General features: G+C 45.3%; 1 protein-coding gene across 8 annotated transcripts in view; it reads right to left on the bottom strand.

The window, feature by feature from the left end:
- The window catches only part of GTF2IRD1 (GTF2I repeat domain containing 1), a 168854-nt gene that overhangs the window by 46423 nt on the left and 95756 nt on the right, over positions 1-26675 (bottom strand). For all 8 annotated transcript variants that reach the window (XM_039507606.1, XM_039507608.1, XM_039507607.1 and 5 more), the window contains exons 7-15: positions 25204-25293; positions 24092-24175; positions 22549-22732; positions 18741-18766; positions 15657-15777; positions 8480-8517; positions 6814-6894; positions 2885-2974; positions 1400-1453 (exon numbers count right to left, since the gene is read on the bottom strand). In XM_039507606.1, the coding sequence (XP_039363540.1) occupies positions 1400-1453; positions 2885-2974; positions 6814-6894; positions 8480-8517; positions 15657-15777; positions 18741-18766; positions 22549-22732; positions 24092-24175; positions 25204-25293 (768 nt within the window). The remainder of the gene's footprint in view (positions 1-1399; positions 1454-2884; positions 2975-6813; positions 6895-8479; positions 8518-15656; positions 15778-18740; positions 18767-22548; positions 22733-24091; positions 24176-25203; positions 25294-26675) is intronic.

Here is a 26675-nt window from a genome sequence, read left to right as displayed (position 1 = left end):
GTAATCTCTCCGTTTTCAATCTCTCTCTCTTCACACCAACACAACACATGACTCATTTTCCAAGCCAGAAGACTTCATGTTTGGATCACTTAGAGATAAACAGGCCTATGACACAACACGGAGAAGTTGTGCTCCAAACCCTGAAGAGTTGTTTCCATTTTTGTTGCATTTAGTCTCTGGTCCAGCAGCACTCAGGAAGGCATGCCCCGCCTTCACTACTAACCTCCACGCTACTCTGTGGCCAGATGAACAGCGGACTGGGATGGCCAATATTTCTCACTCTGGGGAGCTGTACAGCCTCTGCTGATTCAGGGCTTGCTCCTGCATCAGTTAAGTCAACGGGAGCTTTGCTACTAACCTCAGTGAGCATACAATCAAGCTCTTAGTGACATGACTTGTGACAGACTACCAACAGTAAAGGATTTAATCAGACAGTGCATCACTGCAATTTATACTTAAAAAATAACCCCCAGACCTGCAGCTAATACCATAGGCGCCGACTCTGTGGGTGCTCTGGGGCTCGAGCACCCACGGAAAAAAATTGGTGGGTGCTCAGCACCCACCAGCTGCTCTCCGTGGCCCGGCCGTGCCCCCTTGCTCCAGCTTACCTCTGCCTCCTCCGTGAGTGCGGTGCCGCATCCTGCTTTTCTCCTCCCCCCCCCCCAGCGCCTGCGCTGCAAAACAGCTGATTCGCGGGGCAGGGAGGGAGGGGGAACGCGGCGCTCTGGGGGAAGAGGCAGGGGTGGGGTGGGGATTTGGGGAAGGGATCTAATAGGGGCAGGGAGGGGGCGGAGTTAGGGCAGGGACTTTGGGGATGGGGTCGGAATGGGGGTGGGGCCAGGGGCGGGGATGGGGTCAAGTCAGGGCAGGGCCAGGGGCGGTGAAAGAGTGGAGGGGGCGCAGGCACCCACCGGTGCCGGAGAAAGTTGGCACCTATGGCTGATACCAGTGTTGTGGCAAGTAAATTTGCTGGGATCAATTCTCAGCTGGCACAAACTGGAGTGATTTCACTAACGCCAATGGAGTGACGCTGATATACAACCAATCAGGATCGATCTGACCATCTAGTCATTGAAATACAGAGATGCGCTTCTGAACAGGGTGGCTGGGAAGCTAATTACCTTGCCAAGAATTTAGAAGGTCCACCCAATGCAGTCTGTCTACAGCCATCGGTTTTCTCTTGTGTTATACTCAGATTGGGAGCTCACTGGGACAGGGACTGTCTTTTTGTTCTCTGTTTGTACAGCACTAGCAAAAGAGGGCCCTGGTCCCTGACCGGGCCCTTTGATCACACAAATCAATAATAAAATAAAATACAGCTGTTTTCATCAGGCTTTAAAACAAACCTGAGATTATCAGAGGATAAGCTGGCCTGCTTTTCTTACACATTCACTCTTACCTTCCATCGGCTTTTCTTCGTGTCTTAAGTCCTGGCTGGGCTCTTTATCTGAAACTGGAAGGAAAGCAAAGGTTTAGCAGTTTCTCTTGCATAAATCGGTCAACATTCCCCAAGACACTTCAAGGAGCAGGCATGAGAATTTGCTTGAGGCTAGAATGAGGGATGAAGATACAGCCAGATGCGCTAGCGAGCTAAGCGGAGTATATTCCTCCTATGCTGGGAAAAACAGTCCGGTGTCTAGCCAGCATTTCCCAGAGAACAGAACAGCACTAAGCAGAGAAGTCTGGGGACTGCCCTCCCACCCCCACTTCAGCCAACAGAGCACAAAGCGGAGTGACACAGGACATGCCTCTGGTCCATCTTTCTGACAGTCTGTTAGAGCACTGTCTGGTTCCCAGCGAGCAAGGGGTTTATCTCGGTTCAGATTCACATCCCCTTTCACAGGTCCCCAGAGCAAAGGCTGTAAGAGGGTCTGCACAGGCTGTAGGGAGCTGCCTTTGGGGAAGGTCAGAAGAGGTCTAGGTTGAATCCGGGCAACAACCTTTTCTCATTAGTCTCTCTCAATAACAGTAAATGATTCTGCTTTCTTGTTACAAACATAACCCTGAAGGAAAGGCCCTTGCTGACTGTGCTTTTTATTTTTGCTTTTCACACAGTGCTCATCACGATTCCTTCTGGCTTCTGCAAACTGCCAGCCACACGTGCCATGAAAACCAGGGGGCCTTCCCTCCCAGCAGCATGTCTTCTCCACCGAAGGGGACTTATGGCGTGCTATCTTACATCCATTTCGCCCCTGTGGAATGTCCTCGAACAAAGTCACTTCCCCTCTGCCCCTCCGATTCCCCTCAACCTGTTGCCTATTTCGTTATTATGGCAGCATATAGGAGCCCCCCGGTGCGAGGCGCTGTATAGAAACTCCACAAAAAACACACTCCCTGCCTCAAAGAGCTAACATCTATTTTTAGATGACAAGTCCATGGGGCAGGAACTGTTCCTTACTCTGTGCAGCACCTAGCACAGTGGCATCCCAGTCTTGGCATTATTGTAATGCCAATAATAACAATGACAATATTTAAATGTGCCATGGGGAAAAAAAACAAACAAATATTTGACACACTTCACCTCTGGATTCTCAAACGTGTTTTCTAGTGGACACAGTTAAGGCAGCTTCAAAGCAACAGGGCTACATGTTTAGGCCAAGACTTTTAGTGACAGAAGCCTCTTAGGCTCCTATTTCCGTATTTGTGCTCTCGAATGAGTGATCCAATTTCAGTAGTGCTGACCACTCAGCAGTTCTTACTGGTCAATAGGAGCTGCTGGGTGCTTGGCAATTTTGAAAGGTCAGAACACTTCCTGATGAGTAAAATTGTGGAATTAGGACCCTCACTTTAGGCTCTGATTATTGTAAAGCACTCCATTTCTTTTTGGTGTTTGTAGGATTTCCGAGCTTTCTAATTCCAAGCAGTTTATTATTTTTTTTATTACCTGTTACTGTTTCTAGCATGTAGTTGGAATCATCTGAAGTCATGCGGCTGGTCACTGGGTCATGCATTTCATCGGAACCGGGGGATCGGTCTGTGAACAAAGCACCAAAGACAGTTCTGACAGTCCAGCCACTGTCCCTGGAAGCAGACTTCAGAGCTTTATGGTCCATCCACAAGAATTCATGAAAAACTAACCTACCCAACACGAGCCTCTGCATGTTGCTTTGATAAAGGATGCACTTACACAGTCACAAGGGCACGTAGGACCAGAAGCAGGACTACTCACACTGGTCCACATCCTCAAAAGTATTTAGCCATCTAATTCCCATTGAAATGGGAGTTAAGCACCTAAATATCTTTGAGGATCAGGGCCACTGTGTCTGGAACATTTTGATGGCAACTCTGCTCTCTTTCTCCTATACACTTTAACACTTGTAAGAGGACATCAGAAACCCATCTATAAAACCCACTCCACCTTCCCAAATTGGGGAAAATAGCATCATCTGCAAAAGTTTCCTCATAAGCCTCACAAAGGGTGAAGACCAAAAATGGCTTCATGATGACTTAATATCTAGACATCCAATTCTGGCTTAAAAATTAATGCTGCTTGACTCCACCGCCTGCTGCTCAGGAAGACCATTCCGCTGTTTCACTCCATAAAATAATGCCTCCTTAAATTTTTCTTAAATGTATGCCCTCTTAATTTAAGCCTGTCTCCTCTAGTGTTGGCCTCTCCAATGTCCTCAAAGAGATCTCCAAATTTAATTTTAAAATAAACCTTTAGCTACTTTAAATACGTCAATCGGGTCACTACTTAATCATCCAAATTTCATCAATGTTTCCTCATATGTGAGCACCACCATTTTATTCATCATCTTCCTTGCCCTAAACTTTACTCCCTCTAATTCAACTATACTGGCCTTCCATTTTTGTTACCTTATGTGGTCTCTGAACTCCAAGTGTCATCTATCTGGGCGCAGAAAGTATGATAACTCCGTTTCCTTAAATTTATATAAAATACACCTATTAATGACAGCCATTAGCTGCATGCTCTCCTGTTACATGGCAAGCTGAAAATGAAAATGTTTGATCTAGTAATATACCCAAATCCTTTTTCCTTTCTCTCTATTAACTATGGGATAGAGTCTGCTCTCATTAAACTGGTGTAAAATCCAGAGTGACTCCACTAACTTCAATGGAATTGCATCAGATTAACACATGTGGCTGTAATTCAGAACCATCTAAACTACAGCTAGCGTGGGCATTATTTCTACCCAAGAGTGTCACCTCCCAGTTGGACACATTCAAAGTCATGCTCTTGCTCTAATTCCCTCCAGGTTACTATGTAGTTAATGCTTGTAAAACACATTGAAAATCCACCTTACTAATCACCCCTTAAGATGTCCTACCATTTGGTGCACTATCTAGCTAAGGTAACACTCTATAAATACCAGCCCAAGGAATAGTCTTCCTCAGGGAAGCTCCTCTTTACTCTCCAGAACCCAGTGTTTTCAACGCTGCTGTTCCCCGTTATGGCCTGTGACCACTGGCTCCTCAACAACTCTAGGACCCAATGCAAGAAGCACTTGGGCCCAGATCCTCAAAGGCATTTAGGTGCCTATCTTCCACTGAAATTCATCTGCATTAGGTGGCCAGGATCTGGGCCTTGGGCAAGTGCTTAGGTCCCAGTGATTTCAATGGGATTCAAGCATGTGCTTAGCCACCCCTCCTGAACAGGGATGCTTTCCTGAACTGGTGCCCTGGTCAGGAATATAAATATTTGAGGTTTGAGATCTTCCAACCTTATACAACAGACAGGAAACAAATTAGGTGATTTTTGTGGTCTTGCCTTCAGAAACTATTTACCCACTTTGCTTTAGAGGATCCCAACAGTGACTGTTAGCCCAGCAGCTTTTCAGGGTGATCATCTCCCCACAGGTCAGTGGCTCATGAATGCACTTTGAGTCCAATCCAGCATGTCTCCTTTTCAGCCCATTCTCCACTGTCTACTCCCAAATGACATGCTTATTGTGCTGGATGACACCTGACCCAACTTGCGTTGTCTATCTGTCCCCTTCACCTGACCCAATTGATCAATCTGATTCACTCATGCACACGTTCCCCAAAACAACACTCAATAGGCTGGGATAGCCAAACACCAGGGCTAAAGAAAAGATGGGAGACCACGTTCTGCTCTCAGTTCCACAGCTATAAATCCATGGTAACCCCCATAAAGCCAAAGGGGTTAATCTGGAATTACATCCGTGTACCAGATTGCCCCCTTGTGTCAGGATACAGCTTTTCAGAGGTTCTTCCCTTCTAGCACCACAATGGTCTGGCACATCTGTGGCCTAGCCCTCTGGCCAGATCAGCTCTCCATCTAGCCCCTGCCGGCATTAACAGAAAACAAGCTACATCTGAACTCAAAATAGCCACTTGGTCATTAAAGACCAAAACTATCTTCACAGAGAGCCAAAGCAAATCCTATCAAGGTGAGAGGCCTGGTCAGGCCAGGTTACTCGGGTTAGGACAAGGAGAGTGAGCCTTCCCTGTCCCGGGCTTCATCCAGAACTGGCCCCTTGTAAAAGCCGCCAGCCTTTTTTATCTGGCCTGATGGGCCCTCATTGACCTCAGTCTGCTGCCAGCCCCGCTAAATTCCAGAGGACTAAGTCTCACTGGTTCTGCCTGGGGAACCCACTCTAGGTAATCCCTGGAGATCTGAAGTCTTTTCTCTTCCCTCCAGCAGAGCACCTTCTTAGGGTGGGTCATGCCAAGACAAGGGGCAGCAAATGTGTGGTCCACCTACCAGTGTGACTGAGAACAATTCTAGCCCCTGCTACGTTTAGTGGTGTGAGTGTGAGAGAGAGAGATTGAAACAGGACTACCTAGCATATGTGCATCACTGATTGCTCACTGGCAGCTTGGTAGCCTTAGAACTGGTTGCTTGGAGCTACTATTTATTCACTTGTACAATGATATGCCCTAGCCAGATGCACGCTACAGAGACGTCACCAGTGGTCCTACAGGGCATATCAGCTAATGAGAGACAGAAGCGACGATAGAACACCAGCTTTTAATAGGCTCATGATCCAATTACACCCTCAGGAGCCAATGCACAGTGCTATAGTAACGCGGAGCCACAATTTAAAGGGATCAGCCTAACACAGCATTTTTTTCACACTGGTGCATCCACCCCAGAAGTGTTCATCTCCAGAATAAATCAACAGAGACAATTTGAAGTGAGGTCACTTTAAAATCCCTTCCAGACCCACTCCATATTCTTCCCCAACAGACTGCAGCCACTGTTTCCAATTTGCTCCCTCTAAAAGCAAGAAGGTCTATGGCTTTCTTTGCTTAGGGCTGGGAGTCAGAAAATCTGGATTCTACTCTCCAACCTGCCATGGATTTGATACGTGACCTGGGACAAATAATTTAACTTTCTGTGTCTCAGTTCCCACCTTTGTAAACAGGGACGGAGTTACTTATTGGGGCTCAGGTGGAGAGCACAGGGACAGAGGAAGGTAATGGTCACCTACTACCTCAGTGCTTCTTGCTTATCACCTAAAGAACAGTGTTAGCATCCGCTCCAGGAGAGTCTGCTCCCAGCCTGCCTGGCCAGAGGTGGGACAGGGACAGGGTGAAAGGCATAAAATGAACTAACACAGAACAAGCCCTTGAAAAAGCAAAGCCCTGTGTTATCCCAAAGGCCTTCCCAAGAAATCCGCTAACTTCTGATGCATAGCTGGAACTTGACTTTCAAAAGAGAAAGGGATTTGGGGGCAAAATTCATCCTAAAAGAAAGTGAGATGAGGAGATATCCCAATTTCCTGCAACTTGCCTTTCCCAAAGCAAAACCTTCACGCAGTGCAATCTAAGGCCAATGTTCTTTGCCTAGTTATTTCTGAGCAATTCAAAAGTTTTAGATTTTACCTGGAACGGTGATTTGAATGATGTCCAGCTCATCTGGCTCAATTTTGATGTGTCTGATCCCACTCAGTTCTGCTGAGGTACCTAGCAAGAGGAAAAAAAATCATCGGCACATGAAATACAATAACTAGACACTAATTATTTTTAAATAATTGGAGACATACCGGTACTTATCTCCTAGAACTGGAAGGGACCTCGAAAAGTTATCGAGTCCAGCCCCCGCCTTCACTAGCAGGACCAAGTACTGATTTTTGCCCCAGAAAAATCAGTGTGTGGGAAGGAAAAATCCTCATTGTCCGCATGTTAGATTCTAGACAGTAACCTATTGCTAATAACAATGTTTAGCACTTCACCCATAGGTCTCAAAGCACATTGCACATGTAGGTAACCATCACTAACCCCATTGTACAGATAGGAAAACTGAGGCAGAGAAAGGCTAAGGATTTGTCTATATGAGAAAACTGCACCGGTTTAATTTAAATCACTTTCTAAACTCATTTAGTTAAATGATCAAACCCCTATGCAGATGTTCTTATTTCAGTTTAAGAGTGGCTTATTTCATTTCATCTTAAACCAATTCCTAATCAATTTAAACCACACTGAAGTAAGCCTGGTTTAAAACCACAATAAGAGAGAGCTCATAGCCTGTTGCACCAGTTTAACTATTCTGGTTTAAAATTCTGTCGGAAACAAACTAAGGCAACTTCTTCTGGTAGAGAAGCCTCAGTAAATACGGCTCCAATTCAGCAGCACATTTAAGCACATGTTTAAGTCCCATTATCGTCAAAGTGTTCTGTTGCATCAGGGCCTGCCCAAAAGGCCATAGGACAAGTATCTCTGCATCCCTGCCTGTGAAAGGGGGAAAAATACCTACTCACTTTTCTGCTTCCGAGGGGTACTGTGAGCATCAATTCATGTCAAAAAGGTTTCAGGGATGCGTAAAGGAAGCTCTCTAGAAAGGATCCTTGACTGTATTTCACTCTTCCCACTAGTATGGGACAGAGCCACAGTCCGTAGGCCGCCAGGGCACAGAATGAGTCTGGTCTATTTTCTCAGGCTTTTTCCCACCATTATTCAGCTTACTCTCCTAGGTACGTATTCTTGCTGTTATCTTTTGTATTTGTTTTTAAATAATGATGCATTTCCACTCAGATGGGCTCATTTTAAAGAGGAAGCATACGCCCATCTCTGTGTGTGTGTGTACACACACACACACACACACACACACACACACACACACCATCCCTCATACAGAGATTCACAGAATTGTTTATTGCCCATCAAAATACACAATATAGAAAGCATTGTCCTCCCCATGACATCTCTCTTCCTATAAGCTATTCAACGGAAGCATTCAGAGATTCCAAGTCCCACACCATGGAAAGCATAATACACTACGGGGAGCCGTGATAGGCAGCAAGGGTTGCTACACTTTTGTCATTTGTATTGAAAGGTTTCATTACAACAGCCATAACTGCAGCACATTGCTGGGAGAGTGTGCGCTCAGCAAATGCATTTCACGTGGCATGTCATCATCTCAGCCAAACAACTGGAGAATTTACCTGCTTCTCGGGGAAATCTGATATTTATTAGAAGGTACCTAGGCCTTTTTTTTTTTTTGGTCCCTCACCACTTTTTCAGTAGAAAGCAGCAATTATTTCTTGCTCACCTGGTTCACAGTCTTCAGAAACACTACTCTTCTCAGACCTGACAAGGAGAAGCAGACATGAGACATGGTAAAGGAACTATCAATGGATAGCTTAATAAAAAAATACATGCTTATGTACAGTGCAGTAAATAGACAAAAAAGGGGCATTTTCAAGGGACTGAGAAAAAACTAGCTCCAACTTCAATACTTCCTCTGCATAAGGAAAAATAAAGATCCCACACTGACGATCCTAGCAGCAGAGCACTCCCGGGCTCCAGTTGAAAGAATTCATGACAGCTCTGGTGTCAGTAAACCATTGCAAATTCACTTCTTTAAGGCTTATACAACTCGTCAGCAAATCAGATCATTATAATACATTTTCATAAGGAAGTGAGAGAGATACCACAGGGTGGCATGGTTTGGCACAGAGGGTTTCTCTTGCATGAGCTTTGGATGGGCAATGCCATTTTTTACTTACCAGCGTAAAACTTGCTTTACAGCAGTGACACGTTTCTGCAGAGAAGTTTTTACTAGGGTAATTACATAGGTGCCGCTACTACAGAGGAAATGTTTGAAAACGTTCTTAAGATAGAGGGGTCTCAAATCAAGCTCGGTTCCCCCCACTTAACAGTGCTATTATGTACCTGAACTTCTGGGAAGATTCAGGTACCACTCTGCACATCTGAAACCCTGCAAACATTTCAAGCATTTCCATGAATGAGATAAATCTTCTGGCCAGTGACCTACTAGAGGCTAAATCATGGGTTGTCTTGGGTTTTTTAGTAACCAAGCCCACTGGGTTCTGAGTCCCCACTCAGTCACATCAGCGCAAACCAGGAGTAAATCCATAGACATCAATTAAGTAACATCTATGTAAAGAAAGAGGAGAATCTCACTGAGTTTTAACAACAAACTTCAGGTCTACACCACAAACTTGCATCAATGCAGCTGTCCCTGTTAGTGCTTCTGGTGAAGATGCTTTAAGCCAGTGGCCCCCAGCCTTTTCGTCTGGTGGGTGCCAGACGAAGGACCGTGGCGGTGGTTGAGCATCCGCCGAAATGCTGCCAAAATTCGGCAGCGATGCCTCTCGATAACGCCGCTTGTCAGCGGCAAGTGGCGTCATCCAGAGGCATCGCCGCCGAAATGCCGCCGAATTTTGGTGGATGCTCGACCACCAGCCAGGACACGCGTGCATTTAGATGCGCCCATGGGCACCGTGTTGGGGACCCCTGCTTTAAGCTGATGGGAGAGAGTGCTATGTCTTCTGCCAAGGACTCATTGTTTGGCTGAATCTGCCCCCACCAAAGACAATGAGAGTTGTACCATCGACTTCCACGGGAACAGAGTTAAGCCAGCCAGGAGTGCTTTTGAAAATCCCTCTCTAAGGATGTAAGGATTTATATGGAGAGCAGGGCTACCCACAGCTATTAGAATACATGCTAAATATTAGAAAAAGCAAGAGTTTTTGGAAGGGATGTAAACCCCCGTGCTTCAGGGCATTAGGCAACTTGTAACTAATGGTGCTTAGGAGGAAACCTTCCCTGGAGCAGATTATCCCATAATTGTCCAGTGAAGGTTGTTTTTTTTTTTTTTGCACCTTCCTCTACAGCATCTGGGGTTACCAAATGTCTGAGATGTGGTACTGGACTAGCTGGATGACTAGTCTATTTCCTAACAGGAGAGCAGAAGTTTCTGTACATACACTACACACAGATACGGATTTTTTCTTAAAAAATAAAAATGTGTATTTTATTTAGAAATATACATTATGTGGGGGGGGGAGAGATGTATGATCAAGGCAAGTTTTGCATCTTCACTGTAATTTAGGATTTCCTATACAATATGCCGAATTAACCCAAGTGGGCTACAATTCACATAGCCTGACTATGTTCTGACTTAGACCAGTGTAAGTCAGCAGTAACCCAGCTGAACTCAATGGGCTAGTCAGTAAGATCCCTGTAAATCCAGAATGACCCCCTGACTCCACCAGTATAACTGAGTGCTGAATCTGGTTCAATAGATCTGGGATTTATATTCGGGTAAAACCAAAGGAAGTCAGATCAGAATAAGGCTCAATACAAATAGCCTAATGATTATGCCGCAATGGAAACAAACTCAAAACTCGAAACCCTGCTCTGCTTGGTATCCCTCACAATCATTAAATTCAACTTAGAACCACCACCAAACTCTGCTCCAGAAAAAACATTATTTTTCTCCAAGATTTTCTAAAGCTATTTTACCAAAATGTGCAAATCCCTGACTGACTCACTACTAGAATCAGTCAGAGTACAGTAGGGATGAAGGTGAAGACAATTCAGTATTAGCAGGTGTTCAACATGGACCATAAGCCCCCAGATTCGCTTGCATGTTGAGAATGGCAAATTCCAGGCCTTTTACTGACTCGGATACTGTTGCACAGTCTGACAGAATACTAGTGGTAGATTTTCTTAGCAAAATTTCTTAGAGGCAAATTAGCTCCACATCACTATCATCTTGTCACTGTTCTGCCTGCCTGTCTGTCTTCAGGTCGATTTAACTGTATTTTTATATTGGGGGGGGGGGGGGGGGGAATAAAGTATACTAATTGCAGAGAAAATTAAACAAGAGGGAGGGATAGGTTTTCAGCTATTGACATACAAAGGTTGATTTTCAGGGGTGTTGAGCACTTAAAGCCCCTTGTGAAGTCAACAGGAGCAGTGGGCACTCAGCAGCTTTGGAGATCTAGCCTAACCACCTGAAGCCTGATAGCCGACCAGCCATTGACTTCAATGGGTGTGTGAACTGAAGTATATTTTTGTAGTTAAGGCACTCGCTCGGGACTCCAGAAACCTGGGTTCAGTTCCTGCTCTGTAACAGACTCCCTATGTGACCTCTGTCAAATCACTTAGTGCCTCTGTGTCTCAGTTCCCCATCTGTAAAATGGGGATAGCAGCAATATCTTGCCTCCCTGGGGCGTTGTGAAAATGAACAGTAACAATTTCAGGTACTATCGTAATGAGGGCTGCGTAAGTATCCATCTAGACAAAACAGCAAAACCCTGATTAACACCAGCGGTGCAAGATCAGGTCCTAATTTGCACTCCCCATTATGCTCTCATTTAGCAAAGATTATGCATAGTCAAGTAGACAATAGAGCTTTTCCATCTATGCAATATACCTATATACTAGTATACCAATATAAGGAAAGGCCCAATCCAGTGCCCACTGAAGTCAATAAAACCCTTTCATTGATTTTAATGAGTGAGCCCTGTATTTATATCACTTCCTTTAGCCGTATACATACATTGTGCAATCCAATACCACTCCTGAAATTACAGACTTCCCAGTTGCAATTGTTCATCTGAGGCCTGATTCAGCAGAACGCTTCTGAAGCATATGTTTAGGTGTTTTGCTGAAGAGGAACATGATTGCTCCCAGGCTTAAAGTTCAGGGTGTGTCTATACACCTTGATGAATACTTTCCAAAGCGCTGTGACACTGTGATGTTGAATTCTGCTTTGCCTGAGCCGCATTTCTTAAACCCGGGGCGGCAGTCAAAGAAGTGGATTCCTTTGCAAGTTCTAGCACTTGAACAAGAAGAGCTAAGGCCTGACAATTTTCACAGTTTTTGAAGACTCCCTCTTGCTCCAGAGACTTTTCCCCAAGTTTTCTTGCTTGGATGAGACCAGTGCAAGAGTATCCATCCCACAAATGTATGCGAAATGGCACGATACAGAGCATGAGCCAAATTCCACTCTGAGCTCTGTCTGCTTCCCAGCACTTGCTGCCTTGAAGTCAATATCATCACACAAATCTACTCCTGGTCTCGGGCGCCAAAGAATACTGAGAATGTGACTGTCGGGTGTTAAGACTTTTGGATCAATACATTCCTTGTGCTAAAATACTCTGTGATAGTTCAGCGCTCAGCATGTGACAGCAAGCTCTGGACAAAGAGGAATTGATTCAACAGCAGCCTTTTCCGTCACGTGTTCCACATGTTTACTTATTTCCCCGTTAGACCCTCCCCAAAGCAACAAGTTTATCCATTCTTGGAAAATACAGCCTCGTCCGCATGCGACGGCTGTCAGCTTGACCTATGCCACAGGGGCTGAACCAGGGACCTGCCAGGCTAACGCATGAGCTGCAACTGACCAAGTTAAAAAGCCAAGGGTCTGTAGCTGGGGGCTGTAACGGACTCATATTATTTATGAATCTGTAACACATACAAGCGGGTGGGTCACATCACACAGTTTAGTAAAAACAATGCAAAAGGCCGTGTCTCTTCTCTCAGTTTTAAGAGCATCTTAATTAGGTTTAGCTTTCATCTGCGCCTAATCAGCTTCAGCAAATAAAACGTAATACCAGCTAGCTCTTGTATTTAAATAAGCCTGGTTTAAACGAAAATAAGAATGTGGACACAACAGCCTTTGGGGCCAGTTTAAGTGAATTTGATTTTAAAATCCCACCTTCAGTTAAACTGGATCAACTCGGCATGCCCTAAATACACCAAGCAGCACTCACTAGTCAAGTGTGTGTGTCCTGTGCAGGGCATCATCATTGTTACTTGTGACACAGCAATTCACAGGCAGAGCCAGTCCCTGCCCTCAGCTGTAGTCATCTCAGGATACCTGTAAAGACCTTTTTCCTGTGGGATTCACTATCCATCACAAAATTAAACAGGATGTTGCAACCAGTGCCAAACGCCCCAAGGCCTTTAGGGCTAGAATGTTATTCACCTCAGTGGGTACGTCTACACCACACACTAAGCTCAGGTTTGACCCCCAAGCACCCCTCCCCTGTCCACACACAAATCAGTCTGACTCAGGTCAAAAAGCACTCAGGGCCTGGCCCTAGAGCCTTGCCGGGGGGCAGGGAAGAGCAGAGCCTGAGACTGGGGTCCAAGCCTTATTTTGCAGTGCGGATGCAGCTCAAGCTGCAGACCCAAGTCAGGTGGTCTGTGTCGTGAAGTATGAACGTGTTGGCACGGCTCTGAGACTTGGGTCTACCAACTGTAAACCCAGGTTTACAGTGTAGCTGGAAACACCACGTCCACCTGCCTCAGCTCCCACAGACCTGGGGTTAGCCCCAGGGCACCATGGGAGTTTTGCCCTGGGCTTCACTGGGACCAGGATTTCACCCGGCAAAGCTGGTTGGGCATGTGGGAGTAGGCGGAGCCCCCAAACGGGGTGTCACAGAATAGCCCCTTTCCCCTGGCACACCCTGGGAGCTGTGGAAGGAATCACACCCCTCTGGGGTAACACCAGCACCCAGAGCACTGCTCTTCACTCAGGACTGCAGCCACATACCACCATGTACCTTGGGTCTCAGCAACATTAAGCTGGTCACACACCAGAACATCTCTCCCCTTGCCGTCTGTAGTCACGTCACTACATTTACACGTAGTTCATACAGAGTTAATACATAATCAATAGGCGTTACAAGAACATCACAGGCATACGTAATGTGTGTTACACGTGGTTATACATGCATCACTTGAAGGCTTGATAGATGGTTATAAACTATTGACCTCACAGACTTTAAGGACAGAATGAACCTCCATGAACCAATGAACCACCATGATCATCTAGTCTGACCTCCTGCCCATTGCAGACCACAGACGCTTGCCCACCCACTCCTGTAATAGACTCCTGGCCTCTAGCTGAGTTACAAGCCCTCAAATCATGATTTAAAGACTTCAAGCCACAGAGAATCCACCATTTACACTAGTTTAAACTTGCAAGTGACCCATGCCCCATGCTGCAGAGGAAGGCAAAAAATCCCCAGGGTCTCTGCCAATCTGACTTGGGGGGGAACTTCCTTCCCGACCTCAAATATGGCAAATCAGTTGGATCCTGAGTATGTGGGCAAGACTCACCAGCCAGCCAGACACCTGGGAAAGAATTCTCAGACCCCTCCTCATCTAGTGTCTCATCACCTGTTGGCCTCTATGAATTTGATGAGACATTTGTCAAAACACCTACCAATCAGTTATGAATGTACCCTTCTTATAAAGTGTGACCTGTTAGACTGCAGTCTGATGGTGAATTGTTAGACCTACTTTAGGCAGCTCAGATAATTCAGGAAGGAAACCTTCTCCTAACTTGTTTGCACACAATAGTGATCTGACCCCTTTTGTTCAAACTCAGTGGTTTTGATCTCTTTTTTTTGGCATCAGCTCACAATATTGGGATGATCTGATTTCTCTAGTGGTTTGCCAACGGCAACAAGGGTGGGCACACCCTCAAAGGTGAAAAATGAGCCCCTTGGGTTTCATTATTGTGCTAAAACAAAGCTCTTGCAGTTTATCAGCAACAGCATTCGGTGCCTTCCACCTCACTCCCCTTACTCATGTGCTTTCCTGATTTCAGACGGCTGCCAACAGAGGATTGCAGAGCATGCTCCAGACTCACAGCAGGACAAAATATATATATATAACTTCCACTTGCAGCAATCGCGTCTCTGGAAATAATCTTTCCAGTGCCAACAGTGTGTGCAGCACTGCACAAGTGACAGAAGAGGATACAGTCCCTGCCCTGAGGAGTTTGCAATCTAAACAGACAGGCAGCAAAAACTGGACACAACACCACACTGAAAGGCTCAGACATGGACCTAATTTGGAACAAATCCTGAAGTTCTTATTCAGTTTTCACTCAGGCAAAAAGCTCACTTCCTTTGACTGTGGTCCTGAGTGTATATGGGAAGTGATATTCAACCATCTCTCTTACACAGACACGCACACGCGGAGGAGCTTGGGCTAACCGAGTACATACTTTTCACTTTTTGTTTTAACATTCTCCTCCCCCCTGGAGTTCCCAGCATTGCTGTGACTAGCAGGCACTCCCTCACTAGCCTCGTGCATTAAAAGCCTGACAAATGAAGGCCGATTAGACTTTTTCTCGCTTACAGCTTTACTAGTAACATCAACCCTACTGCGCCAAATTAAAAAAACATAAAAAATCCTACGCATTTGAAATGGGAAGGTTTCCAGCTTCCTTGCTGCATAGCATTTGAAACCAATGAAAGTCACACACAGTATATGTCAGAGAGGTACTATGATCAGAGCATCCACAGAGCAAGACTCACACATTCCTTGTGAGCAGAACCTCACTCGGCCAGCGGTTCAGTGGACTCCAGTGGGGCTGCTTGGGGGCTGAGGGGGTCACAATCTAGCCTCTAGTCATTACGGAGGAAACTGCTTAGGTGGAGATGAAAGCCACATACCTGTTATTAGCCTGAGAAGTCCCTGCCAGGTCTGGCACTGCCAGTCTGTGTGGTTCTGGAGAGATTTCCCCCGATGGGCTGGAGGGCTCCAGCTTGGTAGGATCTTTGGTAAATTTACTTCCTGGTCCCAGTTCCGCAGCAAGGTTTCATAATGAAAAGCACAACCAGAATTAACCACGGAAGAATTCGAATGCTAGCAGCACAGCTCACTAGACTACACGTCGTTCCTCTCCTGGATTTACAAAGCTAGTCAGCAGCTTGTGATGCATAAAGAGTGAGTGTCTGGGTTACACATAAAAGGGTCTGTCAATACAGCAATCAGAGGGTGTGACTCAGACATAACGAGCTAGCTTTAAGCTAGCTTCGGTCCCGGACCAGAGGGCACGTCAGTGTGGGCTGAACAAGCCTGTCTGGAACCCTGGGTAATTACTCACAGGGCTAGCCTGCACCAAAGCAAGTGCTGCTGGGGCGTCCCTGCTCCTGGACCCAAGCGGGCCCGATTAAAGTGAGCTCGGGTAGGTCTACTCAAGCAGCAGTCGCCCTGTGACTGCAGTACAGACAACCCAAAGATATGGGGACACCTTCCCTTGGTTACACTGTAGCATTGTATGATCTAGTACAGGAAATTCTGCTTGGAAATTGCCTTGCTGCCATTCTAGGAGACAGGTCCTTCCAGCAAGAAGAGATGCAGGACCTCCTGGGAGATGGGCACCTTTGCATTTGAGCCAGACCTCCTTGCACAGGGATGGCTAGTTAGGGTAATACTACTGAAGGGGAAAAAATCCTCAGGAAATGTGTTACGGAGGCAGTTTCACTAGTGTTGGCCGGGAGCAGGAGGGTTCCGGTGGTGGGGAGGCAGGGGACTGCACTGAGGATGACTGTCATTTACACATGCCTCTCTCGATGGATCTTCTTTTACCAGGCCTTCCTATTGTTTTTGGTCCTCCATGTCTCCTCTTTCAATTCACCGTGATTCCTCACTTCTCCGGGGGCAAGTACCTAGAAGATGAATTCAGTTCCCAGGTGCCGGTATGCTGGGCTCCACCCTCTTCCCTTCCCGGTGAACTGTTTGATCTTATTATTGTGTAGCCTCAGGTGGCCTGAATTCCTGAGCACAGGAGTCAGGTTGGGAGGGGCCCAGTGCGCGATGCATTGAACAATCTGACACAGTACGGCCAGTTCAGAGCTTAGCACAGATACAAGCGGGCGCCCTGTAGGGAGGCAAGGCACAGAGCAACCACCCTCCACACAAACTGACCTACAGGCCAGTGCTATCCTGTAGGCTGCTACTTGGCCAAAGGCATCACATTCTACTTTGAATAAAAGTGTTTTCTAATCTGTAGGTGGTGAGGGAAGAGGCAGCGGGGATCAGCACCATGGCCTGAGCATATAAAATCTGCCCCTTGCGCGTGAGGGGTGTGACAAATTGAGACAAGAGAAGAATAAGCATTTAGCTGCCATGAAAACCTTCTCTTTGCCCTTCCCCTGCTCCTTAGTAATCAAGCTCCAGCAATGATCTTAGAGATGAAAAGAGCACTACGAAGACAGCAAAGGAAATGAAAATCAGGTGCTAGAGAGCAGGTGAATGGAGACTGAAGGATTAGCTAGATCTGGGGAAGGAGGGAGCAGAATTATTCTGACAAGCTGCACAAACCAGGCAGGTGTCTCATCATCTGTGATACTTGAACTCTAAGTCACATTGCAGCTACCTCCTTTTGAAGCGTGTACAGTCTATGGCAATGTAAAGTCCCTTTTCCTTTAGGCTCCGGCACGTAAAGGAGGGCAAGGCTTCGCAATGGAGCATTAAAGATGCTATTTATCTTCCCACAGTTCAACTGGGTCCTTCCCGTGTACCAAAATCTTGCTCTTGCAACAATGAAGCCACCCAGGGAGCAGCAAAAATAGGTTTCCTAGGAGCAGTGGGTTTTTAATTAAATATTGAGCAAAACTGCAGTGGAAACCTTGGGATACTTTGTAGATGGCAACTTAAAGTGCAGCTCCACTCGGACAAAGTGTAAAGTAAAAATGGCACCTCCTTACTCAACAGACCCAGTTCTTTTGTGTATTCAGATCTGCTGACTTTTTGCTTCTGTTAGCCCTGTAGAGACCACACAGCTAGGAGGGAGTAAGCTGGAATGTGTTCAAATCCTGTGCCACAACAACAGAATTGTTTCCTAATTTCCAGTCAGTTACACTTGCACAAACCCCACTGTAGGCAAAGGGGTTTCGTGGGTGCAAGGGAGGGCTTACCAGCAACATAACAAGGTTGTACAAGTGCCATTGAAGCGTTAATGTGGCTCGTAGAACCTATATAACTGGCAGTAAAAGCACCCAGCTTGACTCTCAGACCCCAGCCTAAGTTTGCAAAGCACTTAGTTAGAGAAAATAAGCTTTCACTTGTAAACTGAGCCCACTGGGTCTGAAATCATTGGCAGACAAACACATGTCCAGATGGTGCCATTTTTACAGTAACTTTTCAGATATACATCAGATTAAGATAGGAAAAAGCCACCAAAGCAATCTTTTGGGTGTCTTTTCATAGTATTTTGAAAGGAGTGCTCAGATCTTGCTAATATATGCCTCATTTTATTCGCTCAAAGTTGCTTGAAATGGCGTGTCTTTCATATTACATTGTTCAAAGTACAAGTAAAAAGGAGCAAAAGACAAAGCCAAAGTTAAATTGAAGTAGTTGGGTATTTATATGCAAGGGAGAGAGAATAACTTATAAATGGGAATCTACAGTGTGTGTCTTCTTCCCTGTAAGTACAGTTCAACTATTCCATGGCTTTCTAGGGGTGAAATTTACCTTGAGCACAAAGCCAGCTCATGGCCTATGCACAACTTAAGTCTCACTTCAGGCCTATTTGAAGGGCTAAACTTAGACTTCAGTGGTGCATAGGTCCTATGCATGGAGTGAATTTTCTTCTACTTGTGTATATTATGTAGATAAGGTTTTATCCTTGGTGAACACAACTACATATGCCCTTCACTTATGGCTATTTATAGATTACATCATTTTAACTCTATTTCTCTGTGTTCTCTTTCACTTCACAGACAATAAATCAAAGAATGTTATTAACGTACCTGTAAAAATTCTCTCATCAAACATCCTAGAAGGGGGAAAAGAAAAGAAACAGGAGCATCTAGTGAATGAATTTCAGATATCGTTTATTAACGATATATTGAGTAAGAATTGTGTTGCGTTTATTCATTCCTTTTCCTGGAACAACCCTCCCCCCTCCCCGTATTTTCTTGTGCAAATCCAACAACTAACATGTGTCTTTCATCTAAAGCACCTGAACAGCTGCTTCTAAGTCATGCTCTCCATTTCATTAACTGTATTAAATAAAGCTGTTACTTTCTGGCTTTAGCAGAAGGCTATGGTGCCAAGACAGTTCAAGACGGCTTTTAATTCTGCTATTCAGTCCAGCCCATTTACCATTATGGCAGGAACATTTGCAATCTTGTCCATCTTTTGTAAATATGCAATTTTGGGACCATTGTTAAATTTCCTATAAAAACTCATCCTAAGGAAGCGTTCAGTGAGCTGCTCAGTCCAGCAGCTCTTGTGTGAACAGAAGGAAAGAGACTTGCACAGGAGCAGCTATCAACAGGGCACCAAATGGCTAAATTTAGGACTGAAGAACGTTTCTCACTATCTGCAATTGATCTTATGCCCACGACCTAAAAGAATTTAGGTTTCTCTCTGAACACTAAGATGCTGACCTAGCAAATCAGTTAAGATCGTGAATAACTTTAAGCACGTGAGTAGTTGCAGAGGGCCTGATTCTTTGTTCTAAGGCTCTGATCCAACAAAGTACCTAAGCATGTGCTTAACTTTAAGCCAACACTGCCAGCCTCCATTGCCCACCTGGTATATTTTCAAATAAGCACCTTCACGCTTTATCCCGTGCTACCCGCTCACACTTCGGAGCAGCTCCCCAAAAACATCTGCAAAGCCACCTCCCAATCCTCCTTCAAATCCCTCTTTAAAACTCTCCTGTGTCGTGATACCTGCAACAAAACCTAACAAAGGTTAGACCACTGGTGCGCTGAGAGCACTACATAGCATGCTGACTAATATGGTGCCATCTTTTCCTTGCACTCTCCCATCCATCTGTAACCATCTGCTGCCTCCTGTCTTAGATAGGAAACCCTTTGGGGCAGGAACTGTCTTTTTATTCTGTTTGTACAGCACCTTGCACAGTGGGGTCCTGTTCCTGATTGGGGCTCCTAGGCACTATTGCAGTACAAATAAATGATAATAGCAGCAGCCTGGCTGGATTGGGGCCGGACTTAGCAGTGTTTCTCACCCCATTTGCACGCATTTTGCATTGGTGTAAATGACTACGAGGTGCAAGGCAACGGAGAACCAAGCCCCTTGGCTCCATGGGATTACACACACACACTTAAAGTTAGGCACGTGTTTAAGTACTTCGTTGAGTCAGGGACGGGTTGTTTTGTTTTTCCTTCTTGCTCCAATTTTTAATAGCCTTGGCTTCACTTTCTGTCATCCTTCTACCAATGCATTGGAAACTTCCAGCCTTCGTTCATAACGAAGTATTTCGATTAGAGCTGGTTGGAGAAACTTCGATGGAATCTTATTTTATCAGAATATGCAGATCCATCAACACCAAAACACTGTGCAAAATCAGCTCTTTTTCCCTGAGATTTTGTTTTGGAAGAAAAAGGGGGAAAGTTCCAAGTATGTTGAAACGTCCCATTCTGATATTTTCAGAATGAAACACTCCAACTTGGTTTATTTTTTTGAAATTTGGTATATTACACAATACAGAATTAAAAAAAAAAAGTCAAAACTGAACATTAAAATGTTGTCAAAAACCAAAAATGTTCCAATTGACTTGAAACAAAAATATTTTCTGAATTTTTCTTTGGAAGCATATCACAATTTTCAGCTTCCATTCCACTTTAGCATGAAGCCAAATCTTGGAATCTAAAAATCCGTAGTGAAACAGAACCTCTATCCTCAGCACAGGTCTAGTGACAAACGAATGGACATACTGCTTTAAACTGGCGCGTCATTATTCACTGTGTCTATTGATGGGGGAGAGCCAGTGCACTGGAGTGTATATTTTCTAAAGGAATCACAATGGGCCACGAGATTAATAAACTACTGCTATGTGCACTGCAGAAGAACTGGGGAGGAGTCCAAGCTGCATAATTCAGATGTGGATTTTTCTAGAGGGCTTGGCACGAGGCCTCTCTCTAAAAGGGACTAATCTTGCCTCATCTACACCCTCTCATCCTACACAAGAACAATTTCCCGTGACATAAAAAACAGGAGTCATCGTACCAGTTGATTAAAGAGAAAGTGGAGAATTCATGACTGGAATCACTGATTTTTTCAGCTGGAAATTGAGTGGCAGTAGGTGTCTAGAAATTCAGATCTGGCACTGATGTGCTATTTCTTCTATGTTTTTATAGCCCTAGCACCAAGGGATTGCAGCCCTGACAGGTGCCTTTGGACACAATAAAGAACACTAACGTAATAACACTGCATTTTGTAGGTGCTAGCAAAGACTTTACTAAGGGAATTATTGAGTTTTCTCCAAAGATCTTGTAATTAAAGGTGTGGTTTTTGTCTCCCTCCCCAATAAAGGGAGCTTTTGTTGACAACACAAACCAACAGCTCTAAGTAACAATGAAAATTATGTTAAGAATTTTGTTGATTTCAGATGAACCCAAGAAGGGGGAAACAAAAAAAGGCACATCGGGGAGGGAACCTCACAAAATGGTGAGGAGAGGATGGATTGTTAGGGCATCAGCATGAAACTTGCTCCACCATAAACCGTGGGCAAATCCCGCTGCGCCTCAGTTTCCCATATGTACAATGGGGAGAACAGCACTGCCCTGCCCTACAGCCTTGATACACATAATGATTCCGAGGTGCTGAGTACTATGGTGATCAGTTGACCGAGCTAGATAGGAAACCTTGATGTCTCTGCCAGAGAGATGAGGAGGGATTATATACACCGAGAATGACAAAATAATTGTGCAGCTTTCCACCCTATTCCTATTCTAGTGCAAAAAGTAGAAACCACTATAAAAAAAACAAAACAACAACATACCTGTGGTTATCAGGCAGATAGACCTGATAGGTAGGGGGAACATTACCATATATATCTCAATATGCACTCAGCTGGCACAATTTGAATTTGTCATGTGTCATTTTGACAGCCTACTTAATGTGCAGGCAGATAAAACTCTTGAAATGTTTAGGCTAATCTAGAGCCATTGTCACTGAAGCATTTGTGACATAACATTCGTGGTTTGTTATTGTAGGGATGATTATAAATACTGGGCAACTGGCATTGATTTGGTTTTTGTTAAAAGCAAAAAAAATTGAGAGAGAGCTGGAAAAACAGTGAATTGGGGGGGGGGGATATCAAAACCCACATATCTGTTTGCAAAAAACAAAGTAATTATTTATATAGCACATGGTAAGTCAATTTTTAGGTCTATTAATCTTTAAACATAGTTAGTTTAAAAAAAAAAAACTCTTTGTAAAACCATACTGGAAAAATCTTTTCCCAGGTGTTGAATCAGCCCAATGTGCTTACTATTCTTTCATTCCCAAACTGATTCAAGAGGAACCCATCTCTCTGCCTCCGGTGGAAACATTCCTAAGGTACCTCAGCTGCACGTTTGGCTGTACTTCTGTGTGGAAGTTTGTTTCAATAGAAAAAGTGATCCAATATTTGCTGCCATTATGTAATTTAACAAAAAAAACCAAACCAACAGAATACAATTTTCTGGTTACTATTTAGGAACTAAATTTAGAACAGAATGCTACCTACATGCTCACACAAAATAGGTAGACTAAAATGTCATCCATGTCACCTCTTTGAAATATCTCTGATTAGCTGTGTACCTTTTAATGACAAAGTGGATGTTATGCCTTTCCTCCAGGATTCGTTTGAGCTTGGGGACACCATAGGTACAGGGTCGTTTGAATGGTATTTTGTCAGGGATCCCAATTATTTCTACTGCCTCTGGGTCGCAGGCAATCTTCCGGTATGGCACGGGAACCATGTGGTCCAAACCCAAAGCTTCAGCTGAAAGGTTAACAGATGGCTTTCATTTCCAACTGGATTTTTTTTTGTTTTTAAAAGACGACAAAGAGAAGGTGAAGACCACGTAATTCAACAGATCCCAGTCGATCTGCAAAACAGGTACATGTCTGCTGTCCTACTATCCTCCTTTTCCCCCAGCAACAGAGCCCCGGGCTCCAAGTTTAACTTATCCCTCGTCACTGCCCCAAAGTTACTCCTAAGGGAGAAGTTAAACAGAGAAATAAAGCAAAGGACAAACAAAATCTAAACTAAGCTTTAAAAATGCTGAGGTACATCTCACACTACTCAAATCAGGGGACGTACAGAGTTACCTTGAAACAGCAACCACCACCCAGGAGAAACCTGTGCAGTCTTATAATGGAATGTATAGAGCTGGGTGGACCCTGAGACAACTTGGATCAAGATACAGAAATCAGAGATGCCTCACGCAAGCTTCAGTGCAGCCAGCTTTTCTCTGGAGGTCACCCACTTCAGTACTGACCAAGGCCAAGCCGGCTTAGCTTGAGAGAACTGACAAGCCCACGGTACAATAGGGTATAAATGCACCTCTACCCCGATATAACATGACCCGATCTAACACGAATTTGGATATAACGCGGTAAAGCAGCGCTCGGGGGGGGGGGGGGGGCTGTGCACTCTGGTGGATCAAAGCAAGTTCAATATACCGTGGTTTCACCTATAACGCGGTAAGATTTTTTGGCTCCCGAGGACAGCGTTATATAGGGTTAGAGGCGTATACCAACCCTGTTCTTCACTAGAAAGAACCACAGAAAGCACCCTCGTTCTTCATGAACAGAGGCCATCGAATCGATTCCATTCATGACTGATTTAGTTTGCTTACAGATGCTCGCCTGGCTAGGAGATTAAGGAAAATAAACCTATGGGACTGTACATAAAAAGGGGGATTCATAATTTAACACCACAAAACAAAGCCATTTGTGAGCTCCAAGCATGTTAAAAGCAGCTGGAATAACCAGTATCTTTATTTCTGCACTACGTTCATTTTCAAATAGTCTTGGTTCGGTTGTTCCTCCTAAAACTTTGCTGGAGGTACATAAGACATGCTTTCAAGCTGAGAACCTGTGCATTAAGTTTCAGACTGGGGCCACTTTGCAGCTAAGCTACAAATACTTTGATATGGGGGATTCGGAATGGAAATATTGACATAACCTTAAATAGAAGCCATGAGCCTAGGCACTGCCATGCAAGGAGTGTTAAAAAGAGAAGGGAGTTTAGCATATGGCTTCTGCTGCTGTGTTAGGGAACAAAAATGATTGCTACATAATGTTATGCAAACCACAAGCACTGCAGATGCATAATGGAATTTTAACTCCTACTCACCATATCTACTGTTAAACAGAATTTGCACGCACTCCCTAAGGGTGTTGATATCTTCAGTTTCTTTTATAAAACTGTCCCATTTATCTATCAAAACAAAATATAAGAAATAAGGAACTTCCATATGGCACACAGACAGCAGATGCACTTTTCGCTTGCGAGGTGTTAGGAATCAGGAACAAGGCTCGGCTGCCTTATAAACAGTTATTTCCCCTTCCTGAGCAAGTGCTGCCAGCTTGGTTGATAAGGTCTAGGCTTCTTCCATCATCCTGCAGGGTACTCCTCTGCAGCTGCGCATGCGTGAAAAGGACCTCTAAGGAAATGACTCTACATTTCCAACATTCAAATGAAAGAACCTTCCGAACAGAATGCACCCAACCATAAGCCAACCTTTAAAAATCATTACAAGAAGTTTTAAAATCTTGTATTAACTTCACTCTCCTAGATTTTCAATAGGTGGAGGGGAAAGGGAATGCCTAATTGTTTGTTACACTGCATGTTACCCAAGCCAGGGATGGTATCTTCCTCTGCTTTTGGGGCATCCACTGTGAGAGCCACAGAACTGTTGCATTTTCATTATTTGGAAACCACATGGGAATTTCAGTCTGTCCTTTTTGTTTGCAAAGCCAGGCAGGGCAGGAAGGATGGTCAGCCACAGTCTTTGGGCAAGTTATTTAATCTACACTGTGCCTCAATTCCCCCATTTATAACATGGGCAGCCTGTCTCCCTGCTTCACAGGGGATTCCTGACTCTGCTGCACTCAGGTATTAGGGTGAGGAGGCAGGGAGGGAGGGCGGGGTACAGACACGTACAGAGACAGGTCCCAGCTGCTATGCTGACACTACAACTAGGCTCTCTATGGAGCCAGCTTCAGGAGGCAGAAGGGGATAAACGTCCCGGCAGCTCCTCATGGAGGATGAGCCAGAAGCATTTGGGGACGGACAGATCATTGAGCATGGCACCGACCACCGCAAGCCGACTACTTCGGCAGCCATGCTGAGCAGTGGGGAAACAGCCGAAGTGGCCAGGGGCTGGGTCCTTTGCCAGAAGCCATTCCCTTCCCTTCCCTCTTTCTGGCAGTGCCCCCTGCACCCAGACCCAGCGAGCGTCACACCTGTTTTGTCATGGACGATGGAGAAGAGGATACGCTTTGACGAATGCACATTCTGGATGAGCGGACCACCAGGGACTGCCGATTTCTGTCCTGGACACAAGGAAATACAAGGTGAAAGGAACTATAAGAGCCCTATCACCTAATACAAGCAGGGGCAAGAGGCCCGCCCCAGCGGGCACAGAAGGGTAACCACGGCCTTGACTCTGCCAGACTGAGCACAGGACTGGGAAGCAGGGACTCCTGCATTCTATTCCCAGCTTGGGCACTGACTTGGTGCGTGGCGTTGGGCCAGTCACTGAACCCTTCTCTGGGCAATATTCATCCCTGAGCCAGCGAGGGACTGGAGTAGGGTGACCAGATGTCCTGATTTTATAGGGACAGTCCCAATTTTGGGGTCTTTTTCTTATATAGGCTCCTATTACCCCCCACACCCTGTCCCTATTTTTCACATTTGCTTTCTGGTCACCCTAGACTGGGGGTGAGTTGTAGGGATTTGTATAATCCCGAAATGCAGGGGGCCCTTTATGCTTGTGGCAGCAAGAGGAGGGGTGATCTGGTATAGACTGGCTGCTGGTGCTGCAGCCATCACATCACCTGACCAGAGCAGGCCTAGAAAACACAGGGATTAAAAAGCCATTGGTGGCACATGCACACTACATTGCTACTACTCTAAGGCGAGCCCACAGAGTCACATTCAGAGATTTTCAATACAGAGCCACACAAAAGGAAAAAGAGCCCTTGAATTCCCTTCAAAATCCTCAGCTGAGTCTCTGACCCCTCAGACTTAGGCTCTCCCCCATCTCAGGTACGTACGACTCTGCACCAGTTATTTTAAAGGGGAAAAGAACCCACATGTTGTTCCTTAGTTCTGTCTATAGTACACACACATGCGCTGCTCTGCTTCCTGAAATGGCTGGGGTCTGCACCTTCGTAGAGAGCGCATCACCGGAGCGGTTGAAGAGAAGCCTCATCTCAGATAGGATTGTACAACTGTAGATCCACACAGGGGAGTGCGTGGGGAGGTGGGACATGGCAAGTCTGTTGTCCCAGGGAACGAGGGTGAGGCCCAAATCCAGATTCTGATTCCGCTGCCTGACACCCACAGGAATACAGTGGGCTTTCATTAGAAAGCCAAAATGGCCCCCGTTGAAAGCGCTTTGTGGTGCTGAGGATTTCAGAATGAGCAGCTACCAAGTAGCTAGCCGATCCAAAGTCCCCTGAGATCAATTGGGGCCTTTCCATTGGCAAAGATGGAATCACCTCCTCCCACCAGTGAACGACTTTTCCTCAGTTATACTCCGACGATCCACCAGACGCTCTAAACTAAAGGCGCTGGCACGACACAAATGGTCCCCCACTCCCAAGGCTAAAACGTACCCAACGGTGACAGGGAGTGCAGTGAAATTCTACGGGCCACCTGAGGCAGGCCTAGAGGAACCTGAAATAACTGCGTTAACCCCCAACACTGCTCC

This window comes from Mauremys reevesii, linkage group 20 (assembly GCF_016161935.1).
Source record: "Mauremys reevesii isolate NIE-2019 linkage group 20, ASM1616193v1, whole genome shotgun sequence".
Lineage (NCBI taxonomy): Eukaryota > Metazoa > Chordata > Testudines > Geoemydidae > Mauremys > Mauremys reevesii.
Note: the sequence above shows the minus strand (reverse complement) of the source record. Positions and strands in the feature narration are given on the sequence as shown.